This window comes from Accipiter gentilis, chromosome 33, assembly GCF_929443795.1.
Source record: "Accipiter gentilis chromosome 33, bAccGen1.1, whole genome shotgun sequence".
Classification (NCBI taxonomy): Eukaryota; Metazoa; Chordata; class Aves; order Accipitriformes; family Accipitridae; genus Astur; species Astur gentilis.
In genome coordinates, this window is record NC_064912.1 from 2,967,069 (window position 1) to 2,989,715 (window position 22,647).

The 22,647-nt window shown below is 54.3% G+C and overlaps 1 protein-coding gene across 2 annotated transcripts; it reads right to left on the bottom strand.

The window, feature by feature from the left end:
* Nucleotides 1-943: 943 nt before the first annotated feature.
* Nucleotides 944-12,162, bottom strand: NLRC3 (NLR family CARD domain containing 3). 2 transcript variants are annotated; one of them, XM_049791747.1, is made up of 18 exons: nt 12,072-12,162; nt 11,438-11,586; nt 8,528-10,271; nt 8,182-8,268; nt 7,364-7,447; nt 7,005-7,088; nt 6,433-6,516; nt 6,240-6,323; nt 5,667-5,750; nt 5,235-5,318; nt 4,632-4,715; nt 4,442-4,525; nt 4,093-4,176; nt 3,707-3,790; nt 3,520-3,603; nt 3,195-3,278; nt 2,902-2,985; nt 944-2,421 (listed from the first exon to the last, which is right to left on the bottom strand). In XM_049791747.1, the coding sequence occupies exons 1-18, from the start codon at nt 12,095-12,097 to the stop codon at nt 2,331-2,333; spliced, it is 3,189 nt and encodes a 1,062-aa protein (XP_049647704.1). In that variant the 5' UTR covers nt 12,098-12,162; the 3' UTR covers nt 944-2,330. The 2 variants fall into 2 exon arrangements, with proteins under 2 accessions (XP_049647704.1, XP_049647703.1); XM_049791746.1 differs by having other exon boundaries at nt 11,326-11,586.
* Between the last annotated feature and the right edge of the window lie 10,485 nt (nt 12,163-22,647).

Genomic DNA, 22,647 nt, shown 5'->3' on the forward strand with positions numbered 1-22,647 from the left:
GCAGAGCCATTAGGGGGTGTCCTGTGACAACCAGTGAGAAAGTGCATGTGCTCTCCACATACCTCTCCCAAGGGATGAGAATGTCCTGATTTTAGGACCCGTTCTGAAAATGTTTTTCCGTGTTACATAGGGAATCTGTTCTGGTCCTCCCTCTGTGCTGAGATATATCTGATCTGTGAGAGAGATTTCCCATAAGATCGGGCCCAGCCTCCAAGTCTGGGCTGCAGTTTCAGAGTTAACGGTTTCCTATGTTATTTCCTATATTGTAGGCCGCAGTGGAAAGCTGACTTAATACCTTGTGTGCACAGAACCAGAGCCTCTTCAGGCAGCGCTGTCACCTAGCCTTTCAGCACAGCCGGCCAGGTTTTAGGGTAGCCATGGTTTGCCTTGCAGCTGCACCACCATTAGCAGCCACCCCCCTGGTGCCAGTGCAAATGCAGCCTCTGAGCACTCAAGCTTTCAGCTCAGAAGTGTTTGTGTATAGCTAGGTATGTGCATATCCAGACAGATAGATTAAATATATTTCAAATTGTTGTTAACCCCCTGTTTTCTGGAGCTCCAGGGCACAGGAGCTGGCCTGGGGTTGTTGATCGCTCTCTCCCTTGGCATTTCAGGTAACGTTGCAGCTCAGGATTAGGCACAGTTTTTGGGCAGAGCTGGACCCAAGCCTCAGTCTGCCCTGAAATAATGGTGAAAGAGGTAGAACTTAAATCACTCAGCATCACTGTATCCTGTTGGAGAGTGTCCCCCAGCCCCTGACACCTCACGGAAAAAGCCATGAGCCCTTTTGTCACACCAGTATGGGGGGTGAGGTCTGCAGCCAAGGCAGCAGAGCACAGTGCACTCCGAATGTAATGTAATGCAAGAGAGGAAGACAGCACAAGGCATCTTCTCAGCTAGCAACCAGTTTATTTCCAAGTATGTACATATCGCACAGCTCAGCCCAGCGTTTCTCCAGGATCAGCCCACCAAGGTCCCTGGAGCAGTCACTGCCCCGAGTGCAGCAGCAGTGTGTCTTGGTGTGGGCTCCGGCTGGGATGGAGTGGGGAGAGGGGGCAGTGGCTGGAGGGGGCTCTGGTGGGGTTGCATAGTTCGGCTACTGGCCCACCTGCAAACCTGGCACCTTTTGGAAAGTCACTGGGTCTCTACCACGCACATGAAGGCATTACCTGGCACTTCTGCTTTCAGCAGCCACCTGCACAAAAGGTGACTGCTAGGGACGGACTCTGCCTGCAGCTGGGATGTCGAGAAGATGCATCCAAAGGTCACACAACTTGTCACCAATGACAACAGCAGGAGACCCAAAAAGTCCAGCCTGAACTCAAGAGGCAGAACTTTGTGATAAGGCAGTCCCACTGTATCACCAAGATGTGTGCTGGAGATCGCCTATCCTTGTGCAGTGCTGTTCCTCTTACATTCACCCTCCCCCTCCTCCTCCCATTATCCTCAGGGCTCTTTATTTCCCAAAGTCTTTCTAGATGGTTCCACTCCCATGTCTTGGGATGCCTGTCTCTGATAGAGAACAGCACTACCAAACACTTCAGGCATGCTTGACCAGCACCAACCTGTTATGAAGGGCATGGCAAACAGCACAGGTTGCACTCACTGCCTAGGACCCTACTCTGAAGTGCCAAGGTCTAAAGCACCGCTCCCATCTGAGCAAGGACACAGCAAATCTCTTGTTTCTCTCTGGGATTTCAAGGGGAGCCTGCAGGACTGGGCTGTATTTTGCTAGGTGAGAAGGGGCTGCTGTGAATCCTGCCTAAGTTTCACCCTGGGATCCTTGCCAGAAGTTGAGAGAGAAGAGCTGGCACTGGGAGCAGAGCCCTGGAGCCCCCGCTGGGGTTCTGCAATGTTTGCCCCCAGCGACTCAGGCTAGGACAAGAGCAGAGCTCCGGGACGGTCAGGATGCGCCCAGTCTGGGGCAGGGTCTGAGCACAGCGCTGTAACCCCATGGAGATCACAGGAGGGGTCGCTGCCGCCAGTGGTGGCAGGTAAGTCACAAAAAAATGAGAGGGCCTGGCATGTGGGATCTTCCCCCTCCTCTCTCCTTTTTGCATTTCACCCATTCCTTGAAGCTCCCCTAGGGCCTGGATGAACAGGGATATGGGCATACATCCCTCAGCTTTCAACACTAGCAAGTCTTGATCCTTCTACACTGCTGATCCGGAGGCTCTAGGTCCTCCTGGGCCATGCCAGGGAGCTCAGGAGCAATCCTTGCCCCAGCTCTCCTCCCTAAGACGGGCGGGCAGAGGGCCGAGCAGCTCCCTGCGGAGGCACGCCGGCCAAAGGGACCCACCGGGCCACCTCCTCGCTGCGGCCAGGCACCCTCACACGTCCACGACACAGTCGGGTGAGTTTGTCCGGATAGCGTCAGAGATCATCTTGGCTCCTGACTGGCCAATGCGGTTCCCCTGCAGGCTGGGAGCAAAAAGAAGAGAATTTCAGGCTTGGACACGAGGCAGAGCAGGATCCGTGGTGGGTTCGAGAGATGCTCCCCAGCTTTGCACCAGCATCATCTGCACCCTCCCCATGCCATCCAGGAGCTCTTGCTGGGACCCTGGTCAAAGGGGACTCTGGGTTTGAGAGCCCAGAGGCAGCCAGGTGAAAAGCTGAAGGGGCTGAGCCAGTCAGGCCTGTGATATTTTGGAGACTATTTGGCTTTTGGGGTGGTTCTTTGCCCCAGAGGCATCCCCAGAGAGGAGCTGTGGGGTCTGGAGTTGTGCAGGTGTGGTGGCTGTGACACCAGGAGGAGCACAGGGCACCCTTGCCCCCTGCCCCATCAGGGAGGTCCCTGTAGGGCAGCCAGGAACGGGCAGTGCCAGCGGTGGGGAAGGTCCCTTGATGGTTCCTGTGGTCTCCCCCATCCCTGCCTTACCATCCAGCGCGGTGGCCACTTACTTCACGTAGGTGAGGCCGTGGTTGCCCTTCAGAGCAGTGGCGATGCAGATGGCTCCGTCCATGCCCAGGGAGTTTTCCTGCAGGCTGCAGGAGGTGGGAGGGTCAGAAAGCACTGGCCAGGGAGACATGCCCACCAGGAGGGAACGCACGCCGTGGGCATGGGCATTGGGAAAAGCCACCAGCTCAGGAGTTTGCCCTACTGAGAGCTGCTGGCCTGGCCGTCCCCACGCTGCTCCCTCCAGGAAGGTCTGGAAAGGCTCTTTCTGGCGTACCCCAGGGAGTGGGATACTTACTTGAGCCGGCGGAGGCTTCGGTTCACCTTCAGCGCATTGGCCATCGCCTTGGCCCCTGCCACACCGATGGAGTTTCCCCGCAAGCTGTGAAGAAAGGCAAGGCGGTGAGGAAGGACAGCCTGGGATGGCCCTGTGCTCTCCATGGGCGAGAGGAGGAGGTGGGAGAGCTGGCCCCACATTAGCGAGCCAAGGGACAAGGCAAGCCAAGTCTGGTAAGACACAATACAAGGGTGGAAGCAGTGCTGAGCTAAGGACCAGGGTCTCAGACACCCCCAGGGAGCGTTGTCACAGCCATGGGGACTCTCTGGCCCCACCAAGCACTTACTCTAGGATCTGCAGGCTCTTGTTGACCATCAAGGCTTCTGCCAGGGCTTGGGCACCAGCCACGCCAACTGAAGCCACTTGCAGGCTGCAAGAGAACAAGGACCCTTCAGCACACGTTGTGAGGTAGCCATGGTGTGCTAATTAGACAGGCTGCAACGCCACAGCCCTGCCACAGCCTGGATACTCACTGAAGATCTGCCAGTGTTGTGTTGACCTTCAGTGCGGCGGAGAGGGCGACCATTCCCTCATCTCCGATGGCATTCTCCTGCAAGCTAAGACATGCAAGTGCTGCATCTGCCCACAGCCCAGGCACCCAGGAGCAGGGAGAGGGGCAGCGAGCACAGGGCGTAGTGTGCCAGGCTTTCCCAAACGGCTGGGAGGGGCGGTCCCGGGCCACCATGCACTTACAGCATCCCCAGCCAGGGACATGCAATGGGGACACAGGATGGGCTGGAGCGTATGGAGGAGGCAGCAGGCAAGGCCACCTCCCCTGGAGCAGCGTGAGGGCAGAGTCCATGGGCAGGTCTAGAAGGAAGACACTGCCCAGGACCTGTCCTCCAGTGTCCCCACTTACTCGAGGCTGGCCAGGCTGCTGTTGAACTGTAGTGCTTGCGCCAGGGCTGTGGCAGCTTTTGCCTGGATGAAGTTCCACTGCAAGCTGCAAACAGGAGAAAATGGGAGGTGAAGCCTGGGGCTGTGAAGATGCCCCAATGCCTCCAAGCTTAGCACTCATCTGCTCCCATCCAGGGAGATGACCCATGTGCCCATGGGTCCATCCAGGATGGCACAGCACACCTCCCATGGAAGGGCGACCCAGGGAAGCCACTCTGACAGCCTGGCAGGGCTGGGGCCCAGGAGCAGTGTCCCTGCCCTGCATCCACGCCAGGGGCTTCAAACCAAGGCAGGTCCAAGGGGAAACTTACTGGAGGGACGTAAGTGCCCGGTTCTCTTTCATCGCGAAAGCGATGGCCTTGCCACCTTCATCATACAGCAGGTTCGCCGCTAAGCTAGAGGCAAGGGACAGAGAATGTAAGTCACAGATGCAGAGTTTGGGACAACTCCAGTGACACCGTGCAGCAGCATGGGTGCCCTCCTGGGGCCCATGGGACTTACTCCAGCTTCCTGAGGGTGCTGTTGGTCCGCAGGGCATGGGCGATGGCTGGGCCCCCCTCCTTGCTGATGGAGTTCTCCCGTAGGCTGGGAAAAGACATGGAGCTGGGGAGGAGTGTCCAAGGCAGGGCATCAGCTGCTCCACCACAGCCCTCCTCGCGCCCCCGTTCTGGGGCTGAGACCATCTATTGTGACAGCAGCCTGTCTGACTTGCATCTCCATCAGCATCTGCATCCCCATCAACATCTGCCTCTCCATTCCCTGCATCTCCACCAGCAGCAGCATTTCCATCAGCATCTGCATCCCCATCTGCATCTCCATTCCCTGTGCATCCTACAGCTGTGGGCACCCATGGACCACCAGGGCTTTTTCCCAGCCTCCCATCTCTGCTGCCATCCTTTCATTGTGAGACATGGCTGAACCGATATTGTCCCAAGGGAAGAAAGCTAATCATGGAGAGAAGATGGTTGCAACTGGAGGAGGAACAGAGGCTGCTATCAGCATCCCGGAGCACTTGTGGAAACAACCAGGGACAAGGAAAACTTCTCGCATCCAAAGTCCCAGTAGCAGCTTTTGGCTGGGGTGGCTGGAGGGATTGTCACTTACTTGAGGTTGATGAGTCCCTTGTTGGAGGAGAGAGCTGCTGTCAGCGCAGTGACCCCAGTGCTGCTGATGGAGTTGCTCTGGAGACTGAGACAAAGAGGGGAAGGCATGAGGATGGGCCAGTCTTGGCATTGCAGGTAGGCTGTGTGGTCGTGTTTGGGGTGAAAAGTGCCCGTTTGCCTGTTTCACTGAGAAATGGGCATCTCCCAGCCACAGGAGACAGTGGGGACCTGTGGCTAAAGAACCAACTTTGGGAGCAGCCAGGCCAGGATCAGCATCTCCTGCGTGCCACATCAGCACTGGCTCCACTGAGCAGAGGTGACAGGGTTTGCCAGCACTTTGGGGCAGCTGGGGTTGGGGGGAACGTGTTGCTGGCGTGAGGAGGCTGGGCTCTGTTGGGCAAGCAGGAGACCAGGCACAGAGCAGGGGACTTACTCGAGGCTTTGCAGACTGTGGTTCACCTTCAGAGCTTCGGCCAAGGCAACCGAGCCGTTGTCTCCTACTGAGTTGCTGGAGAGTCTAAGACACAAGAGGCAGAGCAGGTGTTACCCACGGCCACGCTGCAACTGGCTTAGATCTGCCAGCAAAAGATTTATCTCCCCCAGGCTCTTTCTGCTTCAACAATAAGCATGAACTTGCTGTGGTCTTACTTCCAACCTACACACACTTCTGTTCTCGTGTGTTGGTTTTGACCTGAACTAGTTTTTAATGTATCCACAGGGCCTGGAGACCTGCCACTTGCCTCTGCTGGAGGGAAGACTTGGGCTCTCAGTTCTTTATGTGGCTCCCTGCATTCCCGGAGATATGAAGAGCATCTCTGCAGGGTCGCTCCGAAAGCAGCGCTGCGGTTCTTGTCCCCCTCCACCCACGCCAACCCCCTCGGCCAAAGCTAGCAGGGTCCATCCCACCTGCGTTGCATGGCCAAGCCCCCTGCCCACCAATCCTGCCCACAGATCCTGGGAGATGTGGCGCTGGCGTCACCATCCCTCCACCTCATGCTGCTCTTACGTCAGCTCCTTCAGGCTGCAGTTCTGCTTCAGCGCCTCCGCTATTTTCCTGGCACCGCGGGCTCCGATGGCATTTTTCTGCAGGCTGCAAATGTGAGGAAGGCACCCATGAATGTCAGATGCCACATCCTCATCGGTGGCACCTCGGTATGCTGGGTGGCTGGGAGGGGGGACAGCAGGTCCCGGTCACTCACTGCAGGGTTGTCAGCCTGTGGTTGGTCAACAGGGCCTCAGCCAGGAAAGTGGCACCATCCTCCTTGATGGTGTTGTGCTGCAGGCTGCAAGGAGAGAGGAGCGAAGGTGTGCATGGCAGCCCCTGTAGCGGGGCGAGGCGCCATGCAGGGTGGTGGTTGCCTGCCCTGGCATTTGCTTCCCCCAGCACTGGCGTGAGAAGCGTGTCTGACCCCTGAGCACCCCTACCTGGGGGTCTCCCTCCCTCCTCTCCCATGGGAGATGCCTCCTCCTGTGCACCAGCAGCCTGTGAGCTCCCATCCAAGGGATGGACCTCAACCTCAACCTCAACCTGGACCCACTGAAGCTGAGAGGCAGGAGGGTCCCAACATCTTTGGCCCAGGGCTGCCCCGGCCACCGGGTCTCTGCCGGCTGCACTCATGCTTGCTGCCCGGCTCAACCAAACCAGGTTGTGCCCAGGGTCTCCCCACCTGCTGGCCCTTGAGGCAGGGAAAACCTCAATGGGACAGGAGAGGGCTGGGGGGGCTTGTCCTAGGGATCTGCTCTCAGAGGTGCTGCAGAAGTTGAGACTTACTTCAGGGAGAGCAGGACTTGATTTTTTTTCAGCGCATCAGCCAGTGCTTTTGCTCCAGTGGGGCCGATGGAGTTGCTTCGCAGGCTGGGGCAAGACAGGCAGAAAAGCCAAGGTTAGCAAAACCGGAGCGGGATGTGCCCACTTTAAGCCAAATGCCTCCAGGTGGAACCATCCCAGGCACTGCTGAGGTGGGACATCAGGCCAGCAGCTCGCACCTCTTGAGCGGTGGTGGCTTTGGGGGCTGGACATCTTCCCCAGCTCAGTCAGGTGAGGTGGGATCCAGCCCTGCTGCAGCCATGGGAATGGTTCCCAGTGGGGAATGCATACATGGCAGGAGCTGGTAAAGGGGGAACACTTACTCCAGCACCGTCAGGCTCCTGTTCACCATCAGCGACCTGGCCAGTGCTTTGGTTCCCTTATTGCTGATCTGATTTTCTGCCAAGCTGCCCAGAAAAAGAAACATTGGGTGTTTTTCAGGGGGAGAAAGAAGGTTTTGCAGCCCCTGGCATGTCCCAGGACGAAGCTGGGATGGGTGAGCAGAGGAAAGCCATGAGGAGCATTTGGTTCATGGTACAACCATGCAAAGTGGTGGATGCTCCAAGGTTTGCTCTCCTGGGATGGACACCAGGCAGGGGATTGCAAGGACAGGGTAGAAGGGAAGTTTCTAGACTTAAAATTCATTTGTTTCATGAAAAGGGAGCTCAGATCACAGCATGGGGAACTCTATGTGCAGCCACAAAGAAGGGCAGGGAGGTGGCAAAAGTGGGGACCCATATGTCTGAGGCGAGGCATCTCCCTGCGTGGGGGTCGGGAGCCTGTCCCCTTCATATGTCAGATGCTCCATGCAGTACCTTGGGTGTCCAGCAAACAGCCATGACTTTGGGAAGCAGTTTGTTGGGATAACCCATGGATTTCTACACAAATTTTTAGGAACAGTGAGGAGGTAGCGGTCCCAGGAAGGCTGGGTGAGACAGCCTGCCCAGCCACCGCAAGGACACAGTGGGTAAGATCACTGTGCCTGGGTGCAAGAGATCACATAAGGCTGTCCTTGTCACCAGGCACCCTGGGGAGCCAGCGAGAGAGATGTTCCTGGAGAACCCTCACCCTGGTTTTGAGGTGCCCCCAGCTCCATGCTGCATCCCCAGGAACAGCCTGTCAGCCCTTGGCCAGGTCCTACCTGAGCTTCTGGATCTGGCAGTCCTTCACACTCAGCACACTGCCCAGCAGCTCCATCACATTGTCCTTAAACTGATTATTGTCCAGCCTGGAGAAGATACAAGGAAAGAGCAAAAGCAAGCATTTGGAGAACAAAGTGGAGAAAGGACTACTCTCCTGTGACATCTGCCCATCACAGGTGGAAAAACTCAAGCACAGAAGCAGAGCAGACCCAGTGCCATTCCCAGGGCAGCTCCCTGCTGATGGACAATGTTGGTGGGCCCATGCCTCCCATCGACACCCAGGATTTTGAGTCACAGCCCGGTGTCCCTGCTTGCTTCTCCTGGTGCAATCTGACCAGGACTCACCTGAGGTTGTGGCAGAAGAGGAGCTGGGAGAGCAGGCTCTTACAGATGTTGTAGGTGAGGCAGTTGGAGAGGTTCGTCTCCTCCACACAGACATCAGAGACCTGCAGGAGATAAGCCAGGGCAGAGCAGTTCACAGGGGTGAGCATCCCGGCCAAGCTCTCGTTCTTCATTGCTTCTTCCACAGTCTTAGCAATCTCCGTGTGCTGAATTTCATACAGGCAGTGCATGGTATTCACCGTCCGTGAGGAGATGACATAGTCAGTGTTCAGGCAGCCCTGGAGGAAGTTGATCGCTTGGCTCCTGAAGCTGTTGTGCTCGTCCTTCACCAGCAGCCATCCAGAGAGCAGCTTGTTCACCTGCGGGGAGAGGAGCCCAGACAGAAAACGCACAAAGATGTCCAGATGCCTGTCCTCTGCCTGCAGCGACCTCTGAACAGCACTCTTGAAGTGGTTGAGGAAACCCAACTTGGGCCAGGACATCCCGCTCTCCGTGAAGAGGTCGAATATTGCCCGCTTTGCAGCCGTGTAATAATAAATAGCCGCTAGAAACTCCTGTATGGTTAAGTGGGAGAAGTAGTAGACTGTGAAGGACTGCATCTCTTCTTTGAGTAGAAGGCGACTGCACAAGCTGCTCTGCAGCAAGGAAAGGTCAATGCCGTATGCCTTCATGTCCTGCTCATAAAACACATATTTCTTTTTGAGCAGCCCATAGAAGGCCAGTCTGCCCAGGCTGCCCACCATCTTCTTGCTGTTGTTCATAGCCTGCTCAATCCTGAGTGTTTCTTTTGGCTTTTCTGGCCAGTCACTGCTCAGAGCCATTTTAAAATAATAGGAGTAGATTTCTGATAGGGTCTTGGGGACAACAGTTGTTTCTTGGAATTGATCAGTGCTATTTTTTAGGTAATAACCGATTGAGGAGCCAGAAATCCAGCAAAAGCCAGGAACGGTGCACATGACATGTAATGGCCTGTTAGCCCTGATGTGATGTAGGACTTGGCCAGATAGGTCTCTGTTGTCAAGGAACATCTGGTCCAAGAAGTCCTGCATCTCTGCAGCTCCAAAACCTCGTATTTCCGTCATCCGGTCAACAAGCCCACCGGGGATTTGGCTGGCTGCTGTTGGCCGCGACGTGACCCAGACAGAAGCCTCCTGCAGCAGGTTGCCACGTATGATGTTGGTGATCAGGTTGTCCACCTGGATCTCCTTTTTGGGATCGGTGCATACTACCGTGTTGGAAAAATCCAAAGGAGTCTTGAACTCATCCAAGCCATCGAGGATCAGCAGGGTCCTGGCAGCTCCTGCCGAGATGCAGTTTGGCTCAGTGATGTGAGGGAATGCCGAGCAGATGAGCCTCTCAGCAGAGAGCTTCTCGTAGGTGTTGAGCTCCCGGAAGGTGAGGGGCAGCACAAAGATGATGTCCCTGTTGATCTCCCCCTTTGCCCAGGTGTAGACAAACAGCTTCACCAGTGTGCTTTTGCCAATCCCAGCCACTCCGATGGTGACAGAGATCCGAGGTGGGATGCTGACCTTGGAGAGAGGCAGGAAGAGCTTCTCCAGAGGGATGCTCTTGGATACGTTTCGTAAGCCTTTCGTGGCTTCAATCTGCAGGATGTCATGCTCCTTCTGCTGGATATCAGTCAAGCCTTCCACCAGCAGCAGGTTCGTGAGTCGCTGGAGGGGACCCGTCTCCAAACCATTCCCATAGTAGCTTTGGAGGCTCTCCAGGTGCTTCTGCACCATGGGTTCTGCACAGCGAGAAATGAAACGAGGGCATGAGGAGGAGGATGGTAACCACAAACGCAAATGAGAGATGCTGCTTCACTTTTCTGTTGTGCCCATGCAGAGGGGATGTGCCAGGGCCTGGAGGGCACTAATAGGCTTAAATGGTCCTGCCCAGCCTCACCCATCAGTCCAGGAGCCCATTTAAGCTCAGCCCTGGGCCTTCAGCCCCTGCCTAAGCTATGTTGTAGGAGTACTTGCCTACAACACCATCATGCCTGTGCCTGCTATGGACCTCATTGATCTGAACCTTGATCTTGGACCTCATCGTTCTACACTTGCCTGGTGACCACTGGACTGTGTCTGAACTTGGTTGCCCACACTGGACCTGATCCTGACCTCTGGATTGACTTCCTGGCTTGACCTCAGCCTTGTCTCATCACCATGGACTTGTCTAATGATTTGGACTCGTAGCTGAACCTGGTCACCATCTCTGGACCTTTCCTGCTCACCTGGCTCAGGTACCATGACCCCTGGTATAGCATATTTAAAGTCTCCAGCAAAGGCTGGACAAGCAAGGGATGGTGCTGTGAGAGATTCAGAGCAGACACCAACCAAGGTTGGAGCCTTCCAACCAGGAGGGAAACCTGGGAAACCTCTCCTGGCAAGAGGGTTGCAAGGAGAGCCTGAAGTTGGGGCAGCCATCAATGGATGGGGTCAGGGATTCCCAGCCATCCTCCTCCTGCTGTCCCCCTGTTCCCAGCCCAGCTGCTGGGAGTGACTGGTATGATCAGGACACTGAGGACATTAAAGATTCCTCAGGCTACCCAGAGAAGTGTGCTGAGGGCAGCGAGGCGCCTGGATGAAGGTACCTCAAACCTGGCAGAGAACCCTTGTCATCCCCTGGCTGCGTCCTTCCCCAGCAGAGACCCTGAGATAGCATCGTCACTTGCACTGACACTCCCATCGGAGCTGCCAACGCTGCCCAGCTCTGTGCACATCTTGGGGTGCTCCAGCAAGCGCCCACAGCCAGGACATGTGTGCAGACACCCCTCATTGGGTCCAAAGTGGACTGCCTACCATAGACAGTGATGTGAAGGTAGAGCTGGGAATTGGCGGTCTCGATGAAGGTCTGCAGGGACTGGGAGGCGTAGCTGCCCTTGCCAGCCAGGACATCCACCACTGCCCTCACCTTCTCGGGCAGGGAGCTCGCCTCCTGCGCCCGGCTGGCCTCCTCCGCTGTGAGGAGGTCCAGCCTCCGCAGGTAGCAGATGATCTCCTCCAGGAACTGCGGTGAGATGGACCTCAACAGCTGCTTGCGGTAGCGGTTGATCCAAGCCTCTGTGGGAGAGGAGAGCCAGAGAGTTAGGTCTTGAAGAAGCCCTGGGCATGTTCCTCAGGGGTGATGGGAAAAGCAGCAGTGGAGCACTTCATCTGACTCTGAAGGTAGCAGGGGGTAAACTAGAGCCCTCCAGAGCAACCTGCCAAAGTCCTCCTTGAGATGATGCCATCCCAAAGCTGTGACAGGCTGTTTTGTGAGGAGCTGCTTGGTCAAGGCAGCAGCTATTGAAACTGGAGTCAAACTGAAGAATGCAATCATGAAATCATATTTCCTCCTGGAAACCAAGCCCATGCAGAGATAAAAGTCTGAGCAAGATTATTTATCTTTGGAGACAGCCGTTCCCCCTGTGCCAGCACAGCGGTCCCCAAGCCCTTGGACTAGGAACTGCTGTTAACCCTCACACCTTGGTGCATGACCTTGTCCCATTTTTTAATCCGAAACTCCACTGAGATGATGGATGTCCAGCTGCTCAGCCACCACTCACCTTCCATCAGAGGCTTCCTGTGACATGGGTGATCCCTGGGTGAGGAGTGCTGTGTTGGCAGCGGCGCAGCTGTCCCATGGACCGCCCCACGTCCCCCCAGCCTGCTCACAGCACCCGTCGAGGCTCCTCAGCCTTTATCCATGTCCCTGGTGGAAGAAGAGGAAAAGCATCGGGAGCAACATGGGAACCTTGAGTTAATGTGGTACTGACTGTGGTTGAGCCAAGGGCCCATTCATCAGCTTTTGACTAGGACCAGAGTCCCCGGCGCTGTGGACCTGGCAGGGGCAGAGCTGGGACCATCACGCTGCAGCAGCTTTGCCCCTGACCTCATGTGCCACAAACTTGGTACCTTCACCACCACCACTCATGCCGGAGCCTTTCTCAAGCAGAACAATTGCATTAATTGCCTTGACGATGCCCCTGTGCCATCCCCAGGTCACCCAGCGAGCACCTGAGTGCCACCACTGTCACCAGAGGGACAGCAGGGCTGTGAACCCCTCCTGCGTTGTCCTTCTCTGTGTTGTGAAGGAAGTTGTGGGGCAGCAGGCAGAGCAATGAAGGGCCCGTTTCAGTTTCAAACCCACCTCGCCTCCGTCCAGAGCTTCCGTCAGGGCTTGCTGAGCGTGGCCAACACCACATCCTGTTGCAGAGCTCTGTAGTCGCTCGACTTTTCACAGCACTGGTGAATCATTGCCTGGAGAAGGAGCATCTACCTGCTCCCTCCCCCTTGGCTGCTGCCAAACCATGCTGAGGGTTTGATGTTTTATTTTAAAGAAGTGTATCCACTCACTGAGTCCAATTGTTTTTCTGAGCAGAGGTGGAGAGGGGAAATACCTCCATGCCTGAGAGTGCTCCCAGCTTCACCTATGTTAGCAGATGGCCTCTCCACCAGCCCCAAAGACATCTCCAGGAGCTGGCCGTGTCCAAGTGGGAACATCTCAGCCCCAGGCACTGTCTGATCACGGCAACAATGTGAACACAGTGTCCCAGTGCCCTGGTCTGTGTCCTGGCACAGTACCATTTCCTCACCTCCACCTGGCCTAGAGAATGCTCTAGATCCATGCGATCACCCCCAGATGTACCTGTCAGAGGCACTGCAAGGAGGCCGCTGCCCACAGGCAGTGTTGCCTTTGCTCAAACTGACTCCTGAGTAGGACGTGGGCACCGTGGGGGCTTCAATGCAGCCTCACCAACAGGTACAGGTAACACTCATTTTCTTTGGTCAAACCCAACCTCTTCCAGGGAGAAAGCACAAATGTGGCTTGACCAGGGAAACTTGGTAGAGTTTCTGGTCCATGGTGCAAGGTTAAGGTGCTTGGAACATCTCTTTTGCAGGCTCTTCTGTTCATCCTCCTGCTAGGAGATCCATGCTGAGGTTTATTTCTCCCACCAGAAGACTCAAGGGCTCAGCCACCAGCAGCAGCCCAGCTGCGCGGACGGCGGCCAGGCTGCAGGAGGAAGGACCAGACACAGCATCTCCCAGGGCTGAGTCCCTCACAGACCCCACTGGCTAGATCTTTCATTGAGACCCCTTTGTGGCAGGTCCTACGAAGCGGGGTAAGTGTCTGAGAGGCGCTGGGTGACAAAGCCCATCCCCATCTGCCCAGATGGTTTCACATGTGGCTTGGACAAGCCCTCATAGGGCTGGGGGCTGCTGTTGCTGGGTCTGAACCCACAACCTTTCCCTCCAGGAAGGAAACGTGGAATCTTTCAGCTCTTTCTTGGCTGCCCAGCTCTGACCCCCTGGTTTCAGAGGTGGCAGAGGTCCATGCTCCGCCTGGCAGTGATGGTGGCCTCACAGCAAAGCCCTTTTCTCCATACAGGGAACAGCAGGGCTGCGGCAGCAGCTCGCCAGGCTCTTCATCCCCCAGGCAGTGGCTTAGTCAATTAAGATAATGTCAATTACAGGAGCTGGCTGAGCCATTCACAGCAAAATTTTCACCCTTTGATGTGTTCTTGTCTCTAAGTGGCCTGGAAAGTTCAATTAAGTCTTTGCATGAAGCAGTCCCCAGGTGTCTCATCTTTGCCGTGTGACCAAGAACACAGCCAAAGAAAGGGGGTTTTGCTGCTTGCAGCGATGTTTCCTGCAGGCTTTCCTCTGAAACGTGGCTGGTGAGAAAAAGCCCTTTGATGGGGGGGAAGCCTGCTCTAACACCAGAGATTATTTGATGGTGTCCTCCAGTACTACTTCAAAATGTGATCCCACTGCTGGAAACCAGCAGCCCTGGGTCAGTTTGTGTGAAAGCATCTGACTGGGAGAATAAAGCAGCTGAAGACATAAAGCAGGAGAAGAAATAATGCAGCGGCTGCAATTTTTTCTGCTTGCAGTAGAAAAGTTTCAGGTGCAGCTCTAGGACCACCCAGTGATGCTGAAGCCTGCATCCTAGGAGGGTGAAGGGCATTATCTACTCTTACAGTAGTCTGAAGGGTAGAGGCTACTCCAAGCCAATCTCTATAACCCCTACAGAGATCCAAGGTGTTTCCAGGATGCGACCCAGCCCACCCCAAGGCTGCTGGGATGAGTCGTCTTCTGGAAGTGCCGTACTCCCCCGTGCCTGAGACTGGAAAGCAGCATCCACGTCCATCCTGCATGCACAGAGCTCAGCCCTGGGTTTGCAGCTATCACTTGGCTGGGATCAAGCAGCGACGAGTGCTCGTCCCTGCCCCACCAGCAGCCAGAGAAGCAGTGATCCAGCAATGGTTTGTATCTGCCCTGCCTTGCTGCCCACGTCCCTGGGGGCACTGGGATAAGAAGTTGGAGGGCAGGAGGCTTCCCAGGCTAACTGATGAATGTTGTCTGCAAGCGCCAGGGAGGGAAATGGGGGATTTTGTGGCAAGAACTTGGCATTAACCTTTTTTTTGGCTGGTGTGGTCCAAGAGCCCAGCCCAGGTGAAAATCCTCCCATCTGAGGATGTCCAGTCAACACTGATGTGTCCTTCTTAGCAGCTTCAGTCTGTTGTCCACCATCCCCACGTCCCACCATCCCCACGTCCCACCACGCCTGTTAGCAGAGCGTCTGGTGCCCAAAACCCATCAGTGCCTGGGAGCGACAACCACCATGCTGGAAGGTCCCTGACCACCCGCACAGACAGCCCTCTACCAAACAACGACTGCATTTTTCATCACTGTGTGTCCTGCTCCAAGATCTAAACTGCCTGGCATCAGCACCGGAAAACATGGACCTAGACATAGGTGCTTCTGCTCATCTCTGGCTTGAATTACATACGTGCGCTTTTGCTCCTGGAAGTCCAACATGGACCAAAAGAAGCTTGCCAGGGGATCTGAGATTAAGGGACGGTCTGGGGATGGCCACAGCACGAAGGTGGCTGGAGATAACAGATAGTTACTGCCTCTGTGCTCTACCCAGCCTCTCAGATCTTCCTCCTGTCAGGATGTGGTTTTGGTTTTCACATGGCAGCCATTCCCTGCCAGACAGATCCATCACCCTGTACTTTGGGAATCTGCTGAGGACTTGGGACCGTCCTGTGCCAGGAGCTGGTGCAGCCACCACCAGCAGCATCGTGGCCACTTCGGGCTGCAACGCTCAGCAGACAGAAATTTGTGGTTGTCGTCATGCAGGGGCTCATGGGCAGATCCACGGGCAGTGTCAGGGGACACCAGTTGGCACCTCGGCCAGGGCTCTTCGGCTAGCAGAGCCCTGGGGACCCAGCTGGGCTGGGGACAGGGCCAAAGGGCAGCTAGTCTAGATGGGCACCAAAGTGCTGGGCAAGAGCTCCTGGATGGCTACAGGGACCCACATAGGGAAAACATCAGAAAATGGGCCGATCTGCAGTATTTAGGTACGTTTGAAGCTTTTTATGTGAGCTAATAATTGCATCATTAACCAGGCACCTGAAGGAGCAGAAAAATGCCCACTCCAGCGTGGCTCTGTGCCCCTAAACACGCAGAAAGCCTCAGCCCGGCCATTGCCTTCTTCCTGTCCCATCACCACGGGGTTTGCCAGTGCAGCCGGTTCCTCAGAGATCTCTAGTTTGGGGTGATGTGTCTCGGTGCAGCTCGAACCCCAGCAGCACAGCACCCGTCTCGCCGCTGCTCTCCCTCCCCCAGACATAGGAACGGAGAGAAACCAGCCCCGCGAGACCTTCCCACCACTTCCTGGCACACTGCATTTCCTCCAGCAAATCTCAGGCTCCCTTACCAACACACTCTCAGAGCTTTTATTTATTTCTCCTGCCATATATCCAGCCTGAACTGATCCCGTTTCAGAGGTCAGTGAGCTGCACTCAGACATTTGCCAAGCCAACATCTCCAGCCATCCGCCGCAGCTGAGCAAATCCTGAAGCCAGGATGCAGGCTGCCACCCTTTGGCAGAACTGCAAAGCTTTCACATTACTGATTTCTGTTCTAAGCAAAGCAGTGAAGTATCTTTTGTATGATACCCAATTATGAAACTTGCAGATTTGCAGGTAGATCAGTTATCTGAGTTTACATATGACTTTGACACGCAATCTTATTTTTTTTGGTCTCGATTTAATGCTAGCAAAATTTATTGCAATTACAGAGTGACCTCCTATGCCAAATCTAACTCCTACCAGGATTTTTTTTCTCTCCAAAACCCCAATCAGAATAACATGGTGCAGACACAGTGGGAGTTAAATACCAAGCTGTAGAGGTGAGGAGGCATGAAGGACCTCCGGGCTGAATGCCAGCAGTCCCAACACCAAATGTCACCAGGAAAAAGCAAAGATCAATCTACAGGTAATTCCAAACAGATGAAAACAAAGCTAAGTTCAAAGTGAAGAACTCTTGCAGGGTACTGCTACACCTCCCAAGTTGCAAATGGAAAATGATGCATTTACTGAGCTGATCATGTCCCCAGGACATGCACGCAGCTGATTGAAAAGCAGATCCTCTCCCTGCAAACAGCTTCTGCCCTTCTCACCTACAAGATCTCAGGACATCAGTGTGAAAATTGGGAATGAGCTGCTGCCAGCCTGCCTCTGTCACCAATGCTAGCCCCATCCACCGGCCTCAGGGGATGCAGAGATGCTGATGGATGTGGTACCTCACCCCACCACCCTGCTGGGGTTTGATGCTCGGGGTCAGCCCCAGCTTTGCTGGGGTTATAGAGCATCAGGAAAAGTGGCCACAGGTTCTCCAGAAAGAAATTTTCCTGCAACGTGGACATCCTTTGTGCGAGCTCTGCCCAGGCTGCCCTGAATGACCATATCTGGCCTCGGATAACCCTTCCACATGGCAGCCAAACTTCAGGCACTGGTGACGTCTCAGTGGGTGACAGCACCCAGCCAGTGCTCCAGCTGGTCCTCTCCCCAGCAGTCCCATACCTATAGGATATGTAGTGCCCCTAATGACCTTAGAGTGCTTAAATAACAGCAGGATTAAGCCTAATGCACTGACACAGTCCAGCGTGCCGCAGGCTCCCTGCCCACATGGGCGCCTGGGTTCAGAGCCACTGGGCAGGGCCACATGTCCCCATTGAGCTCCATCACCTCGACCTGCTCCCTGCCCCTCTGGGTCCTACGCAGCGCTGGGGGATCCTCTGCAGTGAAAAGGGCCGAAGAAGCTACCAGCAGCAGCTTTGGAGAGCTCAGTGTTGCTGTTCCCTCCAGCTGAGCTCCAGGAAGGCGTGCTGAGCCCATTTCCCAAAGGGGGATGTGGGGGAGCAGCTCTGGGTTTCAAGGTCCACTGGTCTTGGATAGCTGACAGACCCAGGACCCTGCCTCATACTTTGGTGCAATTTTGCACCACACCACAGGTGAGTATGTCGCTAATCTCATCCGTTTCTATTTGCAGTACATATTGAGGATTGCTTTGGATGGTTTTGAAGTGGAATGAATTCACTAAATGACATTAACGTGGGGGCAAAAGCTGATGCTGCACAAGGCAGAGAGGCTTTGCAAGGCAGGGCAGCCTGGCTGCGGCTGCCTTCGTCTCTGGGCTGGCAGTAGCAGGCAAGGGGACAGAATTTGTGACAAGTGCCAGGTCCCCCACAAGGTCCCATGCTTGTCTCCATCACTCAGGGCTCAGCGCCATGCACCACTGCTCCTGCCAGCACCAGTGGCCGTGCCGTGCCAGGCTGCTCTGCTGGGTGCTGCTGGCAGTCAGTCACATCTTGCCCATCCCAGGTACCCCTGCCCAATAGCTCCTGGCCCAGCCAGGTGTTGGCCCAGCCACTCATTTCACATGGCCATCACAGCGAGAGGTCTGCTGCAGCTCATCCCCCTGGGAGGGCTGAGTGATGCCTCCCCTTCTCCCCGTACCCCTCCAAAGCAAAATCAGCCCCACCAAAACCTTACCTCGGCCTCGTGCCACCTTCCCCAGGTCTGCGTGGGAGCAAGAGAGCAGAGAGGCCATCCTCGTCGTGGTGGGAGGATGCAGCCCCTCCGTGCCCCTGCTCAGCCCTTTATCCCCAGAGCTTTGCTTCCTCCTCGCCCGGATGCTCAGTTCAAGGTAGAAAATGGAAGCCCCTCTGGTTGGTGGCCCTGCTCCTGTGGGACCTGCGGAGGCGATGGGACCCAGTGGCCAGGGTGATGTTCCGGGCAGGACCTGGGGAAGGTTGGTCTGATTTCCCCAGCCGCCCACTGCCACCGTTTCCAGCCCGGTGGCTTTTTCTCTCTTTCAGTTTGCTCTTCACCCCTTCCTGCACCGTGGGTCTCGCTCAATCTTCCTTCCTGTCAGCGCAGGGCTGCCGCCTATGCAAATCAATGCAAGTTATCTGCTGAAAAACAGCAGTGTGCAGTAATTGCCCATAGACAGACAGTGGGGTCTGCCCTGGCAGGATGCTCAGTGCATGGCCGATTCCCTAGCTGCGGCTGCTTTCTCCCAGGAGAGCCACAAAACCAGGCTGACCAACATCCAAATGACACTGAATTCACTCAAAGCAGAACCACGAGCTTGCCCTGGCGTGGGAGAGCTGAGGGATTTTGCTACATAACACCCTCGCCAGCCAGGAACGCTGGGGAGATGCCACGGAAGAGGCTGGTGTCGCAGCACCTCTGCCCTTTGCTGGGCCAGGCATGGCAACATTTCCACGAGTAAATTCAAGTTGTATCTTGAAAGAGCAGAATAAAAGGGCAGGAATAAACTCCCCTTCCTTGAAAGACATTTTTCTGCCAGTGCTGAATGTTTTCTCAAATTGTGAGTTTATCTCTAAAGCGGTGGATCACATGGCACCAAGGAGCGCTGCATCCGCACCCGAGGAGCCAGAGCCACCGCAGCAGCCGGAGCAGTGGGATCTCCCCTCCCCAGCTCCACTCAGGCAAGTGGGTTTGATGATTATTTTGCATTTTGGTTCTACAAAAGCCTTAATTTGTAAATCCTATGCTTTTGTAAATGCTTTTGCTGGCATTTAGGCAAATCCTATTAATTCTGAGATGCTGAGCAGAGAGGTCCCCTGAAGGCAGGTGGGCAGGGTGGCACAGCAGCACTGAGACCCAAGGCAAGTAACTGCTTTCCCTTGAGTCCCAAGGCAGAGCAGCAGTGCCCAGGGAATAGGGGGAAGCACAGCTCACCAAAATAATGGGATAATTGCTCGCCACAGTGGGGTTTGCTGCCATCCTGGTCTATACGAAATGGTTCATTTTGGGGGCCAAAAGCTCCCACTACTGGGGTGGTTTGGGAGAGGTCAGAGCAAGCAGAAGTCAGTGAAGAAAAGAGATGAAAATAGCACATCCTATTAGGAGACCTGCCCTGGTGGGGTCTGTTTATATCTAGCAGGTAGCTCTAACGAAGCTGTATCTAAATCCATAATTACACACCTTTCGCCCCACCAAGTCCAGCTGAGAGGTGGTTGATGGCTGATGGTGGAGATGATGGTGGCTAATGGAGCTCTCACAGTGGAGGGCTGGTGGGGATCGGGGTGGGCTCACACGCACGGTGAACTGTTTGGGGAGGAGAGGTGGGAGCAAGCAGGAGCTGGGACCTTCAGCCATCATGCTGGGCTCTGCATCTCCCAGGGATTGCTCCGGGCACAAGCCTTGCTCTCTGCTGCTCCTAGGGCTGTGCCTGGTAAGGGGTTAAAACCTTTTGTCTCCCAAGCGTTAGGTCTGTTGGTAATTTCCTACCCTGTCAGGAGGCTGGTTTCAAGAGGAGATGGCGTCTGGGAAGTCCCATCGGCTGTCACCTTCCCGATAAGCTGTAGCCAAAGATCCCTCGCATCAAAAATGACTGTGCAGAAGCCCCCATCGGGGCTGTACCTCCTGCTTTCACAATTATTCATTTATGTTAATTAATGCATCTGAATTATTTCTTTGCAACTGTATATGACATATCCCCCACGTATTTTCTGGGGTCTGTGAGAAACTAGAGACTAGAGTATTGTTTATTAAGATTTATGTTAAGCCCAATATAAAGATTCAAGAATACGGGAAATAGCTATTGCTTTGCTTAGAGGTGTTTGCTAAAGGAGCTTATAACACAGTTCTGAGAAATACCACATAGCAAGTTGAAGAAAAGGTTATCTAAAGGTAACCGAGGAAGACTTCAAGCCTTCGGCCTCAACGACCACCAGGAGGCAGAAAAAGACCCCCCAACAACAACTGGGACATGCGCAGAGTGAAGACCTGAATGCGGAACTGGATGACTGATAAAAGGAGACTGTTAGAACTGTTTGGCGCGGCAGTTGGCGGAACATAGACTCCCCTGCCGCCCAGCGCTGTCTTTGCTCATATCCTACTTGCTACAATTAATAAAATTTTCAATTGGATTATGATCCGTTGTGGTCTCAATTTATAACAATTCTTGGTGCCGTGACTCGGATAAGGAACGGTGGGCTTTGGTCCTCCGGGGAGGCGCGCCCCGCGACAATTCGCGGCCCCGCGACCAACAGCCTACCCCAACCTTACCGACGAACCTAAATTCTAGAATAGTGAGCAAAGGAAAAACCGGTAAAATCCCATAAAAATTCTGTGCACGGGAGTCCGGACGAAGACGCAGGACGCGTAAGTATATTGCGATATTTGGTCGCGGGTTTGCCGTTCGGGCGGGATTGGGTTTTCCTGGACTATAACGAATGAGAGGTTCGATATACTGAACCAAGCGAGTGTGGACCCTTTAGTACTGCGGTTCCCACCTCCCGCGAGGGACTGGGCCAGGAATAAGGGGAGTGAGTGAGTGTGTGTGCGGATAGTCCAGAAGATGGGGGCGAAGGGCAGCAAGCCTTCGACTCCCATGGGAAGGGTACCTACTGTACCTAGGAATACCCCTCTGGCATATATCTTAGACAATTGGAGATATTTCCCTGGAACTCTAGGGAAAGATAAACAGAAGATGATAGAATATTGTACTAAGATATGGGGAGGGAAGAAGATTTCTAAAAATGTCTTCTGGCCAGTCTATGGGTCAGAAGAAGATTGGATAAAACAACAATTAAACCTCTGGGTTAATAATAAAAAAACCTCTTAACCCAGAGAGAGTCAATATGCGGAAGTTTGGCTGGAAAGACCGGGAGCTAGACTTTATCCATTGAATGAACTAAAAACTAAACAAAAGAAAAAGAAGGAAGAATTGGACGAAATCCTTCTGACTCCCCCTCCTTACGTTCCTCCTCCTGCTCCCACAGCTCCTCCAAAGGTCCCCAGAGCGCCCACTCCCCCATCAGGGTCGGAACAGAGGTCTCCCCCTCCTCCGAGACGCGTAACTAGAAGTCAAACAGGGGCAGCTCAGATGTATCCCCTAAGGGAAATACCCATGGGGGGACCTCAACCTGTGATCGGATACATTTCCGTACCCCTAAATTCGGCTGACCTGCGAGATTTCAAAAGAACCGAGATGGGAAACTTAATTGAGGACCCACTCGGAGTGGCAGAAAGATTAGATCAATTTTTGGGACCAAGCCTTTATACTTGGGATGAGATGCAATCTATCCTTGGTCAATTATTTACTACCGAGGAAAGAGATATGATTAGACGAGCAGGAATGAGACTGTGGGATGCTCAACACGTCCAGGGACCCCAAGCAGATATTAAATGGCCACTTCAAAGACCTAATTGGGATAATCAGGATCCGGTGCATAGAACTCATATGCAGGACCTGAGAACTATAGTAATTCAGGGAATTAGAGAAGCAGTACCCCGTAGCCAGAATATCAATAAAGCATTTAATGAAATGCAAAAGAAAGACGAAAGCCCTACTGAGTGGCTGGAACGATTGAGGAAAGCCCTTCAGCTGTACTCTGGGGTAAACCCAGACGAGCCTTTAGGGCAAGTGCTCCTCAAGACTCAGTTTGTGGCCAAATCATGGGAAGATATCAGAAAGAAGATTGAAAAGTTAGAAGACTGGCAGAATAGAGGGTTGGATGAATTATTGAGGGAAGCTCAGAAAGTCTACGTAAGGCGGGAAGAAGAGAGTAGTAAACGACAAGTAAGAATGATGGTAGCAGCGGTCAGAGAGGATCGCAAAGGGCGGACTAATGAACACATATCGGCTGGAATGAAACAAGGGAACGTAGTAGTAAAGAAGGAACAGAGATGTTGTTTTTACTGTGGAAAGAAGGGACATATAAAGAAGAACTGCGGAGAAAGGATCAAGGATGAAGAAATATTAAAAACGGAATAGGAGAGTCAGGGGCTCTATATCTTAGGGGACCGGAGTCAT